The sequence below is a fragment of the Acinonyx jubatus genome, chromosome E4, assembly GCF_027475565.1.
Source record: "Acinonyx jubatus isolate Ajub_Pintada_27869175 chromosome E4, VMU_Ajub_asm_v1.0, whole genome shotgun sequence".
Classification (NCBI taxonomy): Eukaryota; Metazoa; Chordata; class Mammalia; order Carnivora; family Felidae; genus Acinonyx; species Acinonyx jubatus.
In genome coordinates this window covers 2,747,522-2,760,233 of record NC_069395.1, presented here as the reverse complement: position 1 = coordinate 2,760,233, position 12,712 = coordinate 2,747,522, and the positions used below count along the sequence as shown (strand labels likewise).

General features: G+C 57.5%; 1 protein-coding gene across 5 annotated transcripts in view; it reads left to right on the top strand.

Moving 5' to 3' along the window:
* Nucleotides 1–11,908, top strand: part of FCRL5 (Fc receptor like 5) — a 37,488-nt gene extending 25,580 nt beyond the window's left edge. For all 5 annotated transcript variants that reach the window (XM_053208895.1, XM_053208896.1, XM_053208897.1 and 2 more), the window contains 9 exons: nt 94–372; nt 746–1,024; nt 3,010–3,288; nt 5,985–6,263; nt 6,693–6,809; nt 7,392–7,419; nt 8,371–8,453; nt 8,659–8,727; nt 10,798–11,908. In XM_053208895.1, coding sequence (XP_053064870.1) covers nt 94–372; nt 746–1,024; nt 3,010–3,288; nt 5,985–6,263; nt 6,693–6,809; nt 7,392–7,419; nt 8,371–8,453; nt 8,659–8,727; nt 10,798–10,952 — 1,568 coding nt within the window. In that variant the 3' untranslated portion in view covers nt 10,953–11,908. The remainder of the gene's footprint in view (nt 1–93; nt 373–745; nt 1,025–3,009; nt 3,289–5,984; nt 6,264–6,692; nt 6,810–7,391; nt 7,420–8,370; nt 8,454–8,658; nt 8,728–10,797) is intronic.
* The last annotated feature ends 804 nt before the right edge of the window (nt 11,909–12,712 follow it).

Genomic DNA, 12,712 nt, shown 5'->3' with positions numbered 1-12,712 from the left:
CTAGAAAACATCATCAATACAGTGCAGAGGTCATGTCTGAAAAATGAAAATAAAAAGATACAGATGTCAACCAACTTACTTTTCTTCCCTCAGTCCCAGTGTCCCGCCCCATCCTCACCATCAGGAGGCCCAGATCCCAGGTTGTGGAGGGGGACGTGGTGGAGCTTTACTGTGGGGCCTGGAAGGGCTCTCCCCCCATCCTGTACCGGTTTTATCACGAGGACAACGCCCTGGGGAGCAGCAGGGTCTACAGCAGAGGAGGAGCGTCCTTCAAACTCCCCCTGTCAGCAGAACATTCTGGAAAATATGCCTGTGAGGCCGACAATGGCCTGGGGGCCTGGCGCAGTGAGACGGTGTCACTCGACATCAAAGGTGAGTTGAGTCTTCCAACTTGGGCCTCGTTTCCGACGCGGCCCAGGCTCCGTGACGTCCCTGGCTGTGTGAGTCATGGGTCTCCTGTCCCTCCTTTCCCCCAACTGTCTCCTGACTTCTCGGCAGTCCCTGTAACCTTTGCCTTCAGGCCCCCAAACACACTGGAGACTGTGTATCCCAGTCCTCTGAACTGGATACGGCACCACATGGATCTTACTGTGTCCTCAGATCTGAGGAAATCATCACTGGGCTCTGATGATGTCACAAGGTCACTAAAGACCGAGGAAAACAGTTTCTGGTTTGAAACGTCTTTCCTGTGGAGGGGGACGTTCAAACAGCCTGAACTGATGGTTAACTGTTTTTCCTCCCTCAGTCCCAGCGTCCCGCCCCGTCCTCACCGTCAGGACGCCCAGGGCCCAGGCCGTGGAGGGGGACGTGGTGGAGCTTCGCTGCGAGGCCCAGAGGGGCTCTCCCCCCATCCTGTACCAGTTTTATCGCGAGGACAACGCCCTGGGGAGCAGCAGGGTCCACAGCAGAGGAGGAGCGTCCTTCAAACTCCCCCTGTCCGCAGAACATTCTGGAAACTACTCCTGTGAGGCCGACAATGGCCTGGGGGCCCGGCGCAGTGAGACGGTGTCACTCAACGTCACAGGTGAGTTGAGTCTTCCAACGACGGCACAACCAGGGGCCGACCGTGCCCCCAACTTCCCCGGGGGCCCAGGCTGGAGGTGCCACAGGGCCGTTTGCTGTGACATCACAGCAGGCCCCTGCCCTCACAGCCTCCATCTGGGAGGTCTGGACTCTCCATTTCCAGGAACCTGCACCTTCCCCTTGCTGTGTGTTCCCCAGAAGCCATCCTGCAGCCACTGTGACCAGGAACGCCCTCATGTAGAAGTAAAGGCTTTCAGACCACAGACCGCATCCTGGTCCGCAATGATGGGCAGGAAAGGACACTTGATGTGGGCGCGTCTCAGCCCAGAAGAGGCCGGGGTGGGGTTTCCTCTGTCTGTCCATCAGGACAAAGGCTGCCTCACTGTCTCACTGGCCCTTGAACTTCTCTCTGGCTCCTCCGGCCCCCTCCCGGAGCTCTGGCTACAAGACTTGCCAGAGCTTCTCCCGACTTTGTCCCCGCCCCTACTGCCTGGGGCTGGACCACCGTGTCCCAGCGTGTGCACCTGGCCCCGTCGCGGGCTGGCCTCCCCGAGATGCCCCTTTCCCCGCAGGGCAGCATCTCACCCACAGCTCTGCCCTCCATCCTGCCGTCAGGCCATGGCTCTGATGTGTAGCCGCTGGCGACTGGACACCACGCCTTGTCACCTGCTCCACGCCAGCCTGCACCCCCCTGTACACGCGCCACTCCAACAACCTGCCCTGCTTGCTGCTTCAACCCCTGTGGCCACCACTGTCCTCAGACCCCAGCAGAGCCCCAGTTCACCGACCTGTCTGCTCCCTCCCGGATACTGGCCCCCGACTCCACCACCATACCGCTTGTCTTGGTGCCCACACGGTGACCCCTCCGTCCGCTGCCTAGGCCCAGAGGAGAGGCCTCCGCTCTCCGTGAGTCTCCACCTGATCCCTAGGTTCTGTCTTTCTCGCATTCCCGACACTTTGCACACCGATTAGCCCTTTGTGTCCTCCTCCTCCTCTCCCAGTGTCTCCCTCTCTCTAGGACCTTTCCCCGGACATTTATTTAACGTGATGAGTCAGGACCAATCGGATTACCTCACAGCCCTGTACAGATACACTTAGCGACTTCCTGCGGCTGTGTGAAGGGGGTTCAGTGTCCTCCCCGAGGCTCCTCGAGCCCAGCCTCCCTCTCCTACTCATGCCACCCCTCAGACCGCCTCTCACTGCTGCTGCCACCTTGTTACAGTAATTCCAGGGCTCCAGCCTTCTTCCAACTCAGGGCCTTTGCACATGCTGTCTGCCTGCCGGGCACACTCTGCATTTTCCTCTTCACCTGGTTGATTTCAGATGTCCCTGTGAGGAAGCATTCCCTGACCAGCCCCTGCGAGACCGGGTCCCTGGGATGACACATTTCACAGCACATTAGTCTCCACTTTGCATCAGTCATCGCTGTGTTCGTTCTGCACCTGCTATTCACGTGATCGCTGCCTATCCCGTCCTCTGGATTGAGGCTTCGGGAGGGCTGGGACGGGGTCTTTCTCGCTCTTGAATCCCTAGCACATAGTGCACTTCCTGGGACTTACTTAGTGCTCCGTTAATTTTGGATGAGTGAATGACTATAAAATGAGCTAATAAGGTGATCAGCACCCATTCCCTGTGGACCTCGTTTCCGACGCGGCCCAGGCTCCGTGACGTCCCTGGCTGTGTGAGTCATGGGTCTCCTGTCCCTCCTTTCCCCCAACTGTCTCCTGACTTCTCGGCAGTCCCTGTAACCTTTGCCTTCAGGCCCCCAAACACACTGGAGACTGTGTATCCCAGTCCTCTGAACTGGATACGGCACCACATGGATCTTACTGTGTCCTCAGATCTGAGGAAATCATCACTGGGCTCTGATGATGTCACAAGGTCACTAAAGACCGAGGAAAACAGTTTCTGGTTTGAAACGTCTTTCCTGTGGAGGGGGACGTTCAAACAGCCTGAACTGATGGTTAACTGTTTTTCCTCCCTCAGTCCCAGCGTCCCGCCCCGTCCTCACCGTCAGGACGCCCAGGGCCCAGGCCGTGGAGGGGGACGTGGTGGAGCTTCGCTGCGAGGCCCAGAGGGGCTCTCCCCCCATCCTGTACCAGTTTTATCGCGAGGACGTCCCCTTGGAGAGCAGCTCGGCCCCCTCTGGGGGAGGAACGTCTTTCTACCTGTCTCTGACTACAGAACATTCTGGAAACTACTCCTGCGAGGCCGACAATGGCCTGGGAGCTCAGCGCAGTGAGGTGGTGCCACTCAGTGTCATCGGTGAGTTCGTCCTGCCCCAGTAGCAGCACAGGCAAGGACCAGCCCCTGGAGGGGAGCTGAGGTCCTCCCCCCAGCTGCCGAGACGGCTCAGGCCCCCAGTACTTCCTGCCGCCACAACCTCCCTCTGTGCATCCAGGATCCTCCCTGTGGTTTCCCCTACAAGAACCTGGACCTTCCTGGCCACCCAGCCCAAGCGGTCTTCCTCAGTGGCATCGAAACTCCTCACTAAAAATGCAAAGGGTTTTTACACCATAGACTATATTCTGATCTGTGGTTAAGATTACAAAGGGAGACTATGGGTCTCTCTGCTCCAGAAACAGGTTTGGCTGTTCCTTGTCCGGGTTTTTCTCTCCTTGAACCCCCCCTCAAGCCTTTACTCTTATGCTTCTTTTTTTTTTTTTTTTGCGTTTATTTTTGAGACAGAGAGAGACAGAGCATGAACGGGGGAGGGTCAGAGAGAGGGAGACACAGAATCAGAAGCAGGCTCCAGGCTCTGAGCTGTCAGCACAGAGCCCGACGCGGGGCTCGAATTCACGGACCGCGAGATCGTGACCTGAGCCAAAGTCGGCCTCCTAACCGACTGCGCCACCCAGGTGCCCCTCTTCTTATGTTTCTTTATTACCAGGAATATAAATACGCCTCAGACTTCCATATTTAAAACTCCATATTAACATTAGCTCTGTGCGTGGCCTTGTAGGAGACACAACGAGTCCACGTTTTTGTTTTTTTTTTTACCAAGTGGATCTTAAAGCAGTGGAGCCGCGGGAGAGCAGCACAGAGAGGTTAGAACAGGACAGCATGGATGCCACGAGCCACTCTCCACCAAATCCCTCCGTTCTCTATGCTGCCCTCCGACCACTTGCCATTCAGTGTTGAATCCGAAGAGAAACGGCTTCTTGTGCGCTCTGAACCAGTTGTGACAGCCCTACAGACCGAACCTCCAACCTCCTGTTCCGGGAGACCCGGGGGAGGGTAGCACAAGTATGCTAAGGGCCATAGAGGTGAGCGTTCTGGTCTCAGCTCTGGAGGCAACCAGCCGCGTGACCTTGGCCGAGCATATTTCCCCGTATGTTGACCTCGATTTCCACACCCATAAAGTGGGAAAATCAGACTAGATGGCCACTGTGGTCATCCCCAGCCCTAAAATTCTATGATTTTGGTGCACAGTGACTGTGGAGTATTTTGGACTCAAAGTTTTCTGGAAGGAGATATTCAAAAGGAGAAACTTCAGAGACTCTTACACACTTACCTCTCAGATCCACCATGCAGGCGTGTAACATGAGCTAAATGCCACTCCCTCTCTCTTCACAACGCAGCGGACCGCGCATCGTACCCGCCACACTCAGTATTCCTGACGTACTGCTCACCTTCATGCCTTTGTTTCTATGATTCCTTCACACGATGCAGGCTGTTTCTGCTGCTGCCATCACACCTGAGGGACTCCTTGCCTGGACTCCGTGAGTTATGTCTTAGCTCTGCGACAAGGGTACCGATCACAGAGAACTGTGGGAAAGGGAGAGATTTCTCACCACCACCACCACCACCGCCATCATTGTCCTTGTCATTGTCATCATCATCATCCTCACTGAGCCCTTGCATGTGCCTGGCCCTGTGCTTAGTAGTTGGCATGCGAGATCCCATTTCATCTTGGAGATAAACCGCCGTTATCCCCAATTTGCAGGAGAGCAAGATGAGACTCAAGAGGTGGGAAGCAGGCAGTCTGCACACAGCTAGCAATGGGAAAGCCGGGCTTCCGTGGGCCTGCCCTCGTCTCCACCGTGGCATTCCTTCATCCTTCATGGCCGTGTTTCAGCACAACTTTCGAGTTGTTAACGATTCGTTATTCTGAAGGGATACATAAATCTTCGTAAGAAAACCGATGGTGCAGCAGGGAGAACATAAAAAGTGAAGGTCTCCACCTGCAGGCACACACTTTTATGTCGGTGTACTTCCAAGATATAACTGCTATTAATAGTTTCATGGGCGTTTTTCTAGAAGTATTCAAATGTATTATAAATATAAAAGTATAAAATTTTTCACAGCATCAGATTATACATAACGATGCAACTTGCGTTTTTCACTTAAAACATACATCTTGGCTTTAGTTTAAAAAATAGATCTTGGCTCTCTCTTGTGTTTCTTTAGTCAGCCAACTAGGCTACCTCTAGTTTTTAGCTATTATAAAAATTCTAGCATAGAAATCCTTGCACAAAGACCTTTGCACATCTGACGTCAGTATCCCTAAAGGAAGCAGTCTTAGAGGTAGATTTGTTGGGTCAAAGTTGATGTGCGTTTTGAACTTGGCAGGTGTGGCCAAATCGCCGTGCAAGAAAGTGTCTCAAATTTGCGTTCCCGCCTGGAGCATCTCAAGGCATCTGTTTCTCCATAACTCTATCAGTATCGTCTGTCCTTTTAAGTTTTGCCCGTCTGATGGGTGTTTTTATTTGTACGTCTTTAACTAGTAATGAAAGTAATTGTTCATTGGCTATTTAAAGTTTTTAGTGATTCATACCCTTTCACACTCTTCTATTGGGTATTTTGTGCATTTGTAGATTAAGGTTGTTAGCTTTGTCTGCCGTATGAGTTTCAGCCTGTTTTCCAAGATCAACATCTGACTTCTGCCATTTGTTTATAATTACTGCTCCTTTATGGATACATTAGAAGCAGGAACTTCTATTGGCTTTTGTCTCCCTCAGTCCCAGCGTCGCACCCCACCCTCACCCTCAGGGCGCCCGGGGCCCAGGCCAAGGTGGGAGACATGGTGGAGCTTCGCTGCGAGGCCCAGAGGGGCTCTCCCCCCATCTGGTACCGGTTTTATCACGAGGACGTCCCCCTGGGGAACAGCTCGGCCCCCTCTGGAGGAGGAGCGTCCCTCAACCTCTCTCTGACTGCAGAACATTCTGGAAACTACTCTTGCGAGGCCGACAACGGCCTGGGGGCCCGGCGCAGCGAGGCGGTGCCACTCAGCATGTCAGGTAAGTTTCCTGTTCCCAGGCCACAGATGGGGACAGAATACCTGCTCCAAGGATGTTCTGGTACCCCTGCTGATGTTTGACCAGGACGTTCTCAGGGGCAGGTGCGCAAAGCTGGGAGTTCTCTAACTTGTCATTTTCTGAAGCGTTTCTGGAGTGCTGGTACCTGAGTGGGAGCAGGAGGCCCGAGAGGATCGTTGACTTTAGCGCTCACTGGTGGGCTCTGTCCACCCTGGCCCCCACCCTTGCCCCAGCCGCAGACAGGAGCTTCCTCTCAAAGAGAAGAGCTGTCTCCTGTGCTGCTGCCTCGGGAGTCCTGGCTCCCCAGATTCTTCCCCTCCTCCTCCAGGCCCGGGCACCATCTCCAGGGGTCAGGGCAGGTCAAGGCTACGAGCCTCTCCCTCCAGCTCATGCGTGGGCTCTCCTCTCCAGGGCTGACCGGGAGCAGAAGTGGCCCCATTGCTACGGGTGTCACCGGGGGGCTGTTCAGCACCCTGGGCTTTGGGGTCGTGGCCCTGCTGTTGTATTGCCGGCTCCCAAGGAAAGCAGGTGGGTCACCTCTGCGGGAGCCCCTGCCCTCCCCGTCCTGTCCCCTCAGGCTCATGCTGAGCTCTCAGCCGCTGCCCCCGCCACCATCCCAGTACCCCCTTCCCCTCCTGGTCCCCCGGAATTCCTCTTCACAAACAGAGTTCCCCAAATAGCCCTAGTGCGTGGAAGATGCCCAGAGGAGAGGAGTTTATCCAGCAGCATACCCTTGTGTGCACTCCCCTCTCCACCCTTACGAGGCCCCCAAGGATTGGGAGGAAGAGAAGGAAGACCGAGAAACAGGAGTGGGGACAGAAACCCAGTGGGGCCTCGTGACTTGCTGAGTGTCTCAATGGGCAGTGTTGTCACAGCCCATCAGGTCTGCTTCCCCCTGCAGCCGTCGAGCGTTGCTCTTTACGGAGCTCCCTTTCACATTGCAACTCGGCCCCTCTGGAAGCCAGGCTCAGGAATTTTCATGCCATCTGCCGCCTCCCTCGGGCTTAGCAGAGAAGGGTCCGCCTCTTGGTGCCTGCCCCTCCCTGCGGCCGTGCTCCCGGGCAAGGCCCCCTCCTCCCGTGGCTCCAAATGCTCTGCTTTCCTTTGCAGGAGGAAGGCCGACCTCTGACCCCTCCAGGTAAGACCTGGGCTATGATCTCGTGTGCTCCGGGAGATGCCCGCAGGGGATAAAAGTTGACCTGGGTCTGGTGACCGCTGAGGACGCAGACAGGTTGTGCCGTCTGCACACTGTGGTCTCCCTTGGCGTAGGTCAAGGCAATTCCCAGGTAGCAACTCACTGCTACCTAAGCTACCTGGCCCTCCGTGCGTCAAGGGCCAGTTCCTTTTTATTTATTAACTTGCACCCTGCACCACTGTTGCCTTGGCTGTCTGCGTGACCGCTGTAAACACTGGATCCATCCGTGCCCGAAGCTAATCTTAGCTCAGCCGGCCTGGAAATCTCTGAATGTGAGCAACCTAACCCATGCCTGCCGTGGGGACAGCCGAGGAGACGGAGCCGCGTGACTTGGCCGTCCAGAGAGGCGGTCCGCCAGCCAGACGCGGTGCCGGTGAAGAAGCTTTGCCGTCTTGGATCCCAGCGGCTGACCTCGGGAGGCACGCCACAGCTCAAAACCCTCTCCGGGCAAGCCCGTGGCGGCAGCATCCTGACCATGCGGCTTCCTCTGAGCGCTCACCATGACTGATCCCTCTGAGATGCGGATCTCTCTGAGAGGGGAGGCTTTGGAGCCAGGTTCTAGTTTGCCGTGTCTAGTTACACGGTCTTGAGCGAGTCACTTTCTCTCTCAGAACCACCGTTTTCTCCATCGATAAGAGAAGGATAATAATAGAATCGCCCTGATACTGTCACAAGCATTAGCACAGTGCCTGGGGGTGTCACGTGCCCACCACGTCCGGGAACATGTTGCGATTTGTAACGTACTCGTTCATAGCAGCAAACCACCCGGGACGCGTTCGTCTGTGTCTCCGGGCTTGGCAGCCACCTCGCGCAAAGACCTGCCAACGGGGCACGATTATTACGTTGGCTCCTTCATCAGGGCTCCCGGGAGACACGGCCGTTTCTGTCCCACAGGAGCCCTGCAGACTCCGACGTCCGAGAGCCCGTCTACCACAATGCACCAGCCTGGCTGGACCTGCAGCCAGTATACAGCAATGGTGAGGAGCGAGGTGCCCCTGTTTGGGCAGCGAGCCGGGGCTGGTCCGGCAGGGGTGGGGCAGGAGAGGACGGGGTGGGGGGGGCCGTGCGGACGCCCGGGGGACACGTGTCCCTGCAGAGAGCGAACTCCAGCTGGGGGAGGAGGAAGTAACTCAGACCAGAGGCAAGAGCCTGGCAGTCTCTCAAACTGCAATCTCTTTCCAGTAAATCCTAAAGGAGGAGAAGTTGTGTACTCGGAAGTCCGGAGGATTCCGCAGGGGAGCAAACCTGCAGGTAAGACCTGGGGACCCTGGGCTTTGACGGCGCTGGCCGCGCGCGGCCCCGCCTCCGTCCTTCGGGCAGGTCTGGGGCAGACCGGGCGCGGAGCCGCCCTCACGCAGGGTCGCCCTCACTTGCACCCGCCTGCCCTGCTGGGGTCCCCGGGCCCACCGTGCGGTGCCGCTCTGCCATTCACCACGGACGCCGCGGGATGGCCTGAGGACCGGCTACGCCATCAGGGCTTCTGCACTCGCGGCTGTCACGGGACACAGGGCTACCGTCCCTGTCCTGCCTCTGTCCGATTTCTACTGCTGTCATGGCAAATGGCCACGAGCTCCGGAGGGGTGGGGGGTGGGGGGGAGGAGAAGTCAGACCGGCGTCTCCCTGGGCCGCGCTCCTTTCTGGAGGCCCCGGGGGTGAAAGTATTTCCTGACCCTTTCCTGCTTCTCAAGGACACCCCCTCCCCGGTCTTCAAAGTGCTAGATCTCTGACCTTTTGTCCCAAGTCAGGTCTCCCTCTGAGTGCAGCTGGGAAACGTTCTCTGATTTAAAGTTCTCAAAACCCCACCTGGATAATTCAGAATCATTTCCCCTTAATCTTTTTTTTTTAATGTTTATTTTGAGAAAAAGAGAGAGAGAGAGAGAGAGAGAGAACATGAGCAGGGGAGGGGCAGAGAGAGAGGGAGACACAGAATCCTAAGCAAGCTCCAGGCTCCAAGCTGTCAGCACAGAGCCTGACACGGGGCTCGAACCCATGAACCTCGAGATCATGACCTGAGCTGAGGTCTGACGCTTAACCAACGGAGCCCCCCAGGCGGCCCGATCCTTAATCTTAATCACATCTGCAGAGTCCCTTTTTGTAAGGTCACACACTCACAGGTTCCGGGAATCAGGACATGGACATCTTGGGGGCATTATTCTGCACCCCCACGCTGTCTCATAGGGGTGAGAGAGCAGGTGTGGAAATGCCATTACGGCAGCTTTGAGGGTGACTGACTGCTGGTGGTCTGGCGGTGTCATTGCCCGCTCGTGAGTGGTCTGCCAGGACCGGTCCCAGCCCAACCCCTCCGGCGTCAGGGAGACAACCCGCTCCCAGCTGTGCTCCGTAAAGAGTGCAGTGTGACTCTAGCCGTTCTGCTTCCCTCTCTGGTTTTCTGATCCTCTTGTATAAAGTCAGATGAACCGTGTTTGTGCCCATTCTTGGTTCAATGGCGCACCTGTAACACATGGAGTCACACACGCTCACGACCCCCTTTGAGGCGAGTACTGTCTTACCTCAATCTTGGAAACGAGGGAACTAAGGCAGAGGACCTGAAACGACTGGCCCGAAGTCGCAAAGCAAGTGCATCACTGAACGGTCTGTCTCCAGAGTCCCAGCTCCCGACTGAGCTCTGCTCCTCGGTGTGGCTCCAGGAAGCCTAGAGGGTCACGTGCAGAAGCCTGGAGGGCCACACTGAGCCACAAGGACAGAGCCTGCTTGCAGACTGCCCTATTCCGTTCCAGCTTAAGACCGTGTACAAGTAATGATAACGTCTGACATCACATCCACGTGTGTTCCGAAGTCCCTGTGTGCTAAGTAGTTTTAAGTGCTAAACGTGAATACGCCATAAACGTGCACACATGTGCGTCTGCACCGTACCTGGCACACAGCAAACACGCGACACATGACAGACGCACACACACGTGAGCTCACGCGAGGTCACAGTAACCCCGGAGGCGGGTGACGTTATCGCTCCCACCCCGTGGACGAGACCACCAGGGCAGAAGTGGCGGCGACCCATCCGAGGCCACAGAGGGGCACAGCGCCCCGCTCGGTCAGGGGTCTGCGCTCAAAGCACTAACAAGATTAGAGGGAGGTTCCTGCTCGTGGGCTCCCAGGGAGCGGCGTGGGGAGCAGAGTGGGAAGTGAGGCCGAGGAGGGGCCGGGCCCGGCCAGAGGCGAAGGGCTCAGGAGACGGCCCCTGCGGTACAGGGCGGCTGCCGCGTGGGTGGGGAGAGGCGCCAGGGTGGGACGGGGACACGGGGGCTGGGGCGCGGGGAGCTCTGGGCCTCCTTTCCCGGCTGAGCAGTGCTCTTTCTCCCTCAGCGAACTCGGACTCCGTGTTAGGGCTCCTCCGGACCCACCTGCCCTCCCACGGCCAGGCCGCCAGCCACCGGCCTTCCGACCCCCCGGGCTCGTCTGTCATCTACTCCCAAGTGAAGGTGGCATGCCCCTCGGCCTACGTGGCTCCTCAAAGCTGAGTCCACACACACGCCCTGCGTCCCAAGCCATCCTGGGGGCAAGGACATCGGCATGGGGTGACTTGAACGGGTCCAGGCCCCGTCCCCTGGCCTCTGCCCTCGGTGTGACCGGAGCACGGGACTACGGGACGCTGCCGTTTCCCAAGTGACAACTCGTGTGCCTCGCGGTCTCTCTGTCTGGTGACGCGTTGCTCCCCCCCGGGGCCATCCCGTCCCCTGGCTTCCTTAGCGGGCTTCAGCCACGGTCCCTGTTCTGGGTCCCACTCCCACGCACACGCCAGCCACTCCTAGTGGAGCCTGCTCCTGGACTTCGAGGAAGCCACCTGCCCCCTTCCTGTGGACACCCGTCACCTGTAGAGACCTCCACCATAGACACCTGCTCCCCCTGGACACCCGCCCCCCCCCGGACACCTGCTCCCCTGCAGCTCCTTTCTTCAGTGCTCTTCCGTCTGGTGGGGCTCTACCAAGTGGGGACAGGCGCAGCTGGCTGTGGACCTCCACACCATGGGGCTGCATTTCATGCCCACCATCTGCCTGGGACGTTAAGGCCAACCCCTGACAGCAGGAGAGCTTCTCCCCCGCATGCGGGCCCACACCCCTGCCAGTGGGCTCACATCCCCTTCCCGTGAGCCCTCTGGTGTGGGTGCAGGAATGCGTCTCACCTGCACAGAGCTCCTGTTGGGAGGCTCGCCCTGATCCCCATGAGGAGACCTGCACATTCCGACAGAGGCACCTCAGAGCATCGGGGGGACGGAGGAGGCCCGACAGGTGGGAACCTCGACCGGGTTCTGGGTCAAGAAAAAGCCGCAGGAGAAACTTCGGAGGCGGTTAGGGAAAACTGAATATGAACTATATATTACTGATACTATTGAGTTAATAAGTTGGCATTACTTTAAAAATATTTGAAAATATCTGAAATGCCTTGAAGTGATTCAGTAAACATTTTTTCATGTGCATGTTAGCGTATGTCTGTCTTAGTGTGCATTTGTGTGTGCGTGTGTGTGTACGGAGAGAGCACAAACGTGGCAAAAACCCAAACTGGCGAATGCAGAGAAGGGCATACGGCATCGGTTGTATCATTCTGTTAACTTTTCTGAGATTTCATTTTTTTAACTAAAACATTGAGGGTGGAGCCCGGAGCGCGTCGGACCCCGGGTGTCGGTTGAGGGGCGCCGCCCGGGCCGGCACCCCTCCCGCCACCAGGGGCTCAGGAGGGAGCCCAGCAAGACCTGGAGGAGGCGGGCCGGGGATTTTGCAGTGAAAACATTTCCCTTCCCCGTCGCTCCTCCCTGAGGCTTTCCTGGTGGAACAGTCGGCTCCCACCATGGGAGCACCTGCCGCGGGCATTGGAGGGGCAGGGCTCGCATGGGGGGGGGGGCGGCGCCCTGGCGGGGTCTGGGGCTCGCGTGGCAGGGAATTCAGACAAAGTGACTTGCGGAGGGGAGCGGGGCAGAGAGGGGCTCTCGGCTTCGGGTGCCGAGGGACCTGGAGTAGCCTCTGACACGTTTGCCCTTCTGACCCGCTTTGGAGCTGGAGTGTCGAGGGACAAAACCCCAGTGCCCCGGAGCTCCCGGGAGGAGGCCGCACAGAGGCCGAACGTCGGGTCTGGGGGAGCACCCTGCAGCGGTGGGGTCGGCACCGATACTCCTTCTGCCCGCCTCACCCCTGACCGGCTGCGGGCCTCCAGGGTGAGCACGACGGGCCCAACAAGAAGCTAGGGAAACCCTGGAATTTTCCCCGAGCACCCCTCAGGCTTCCCC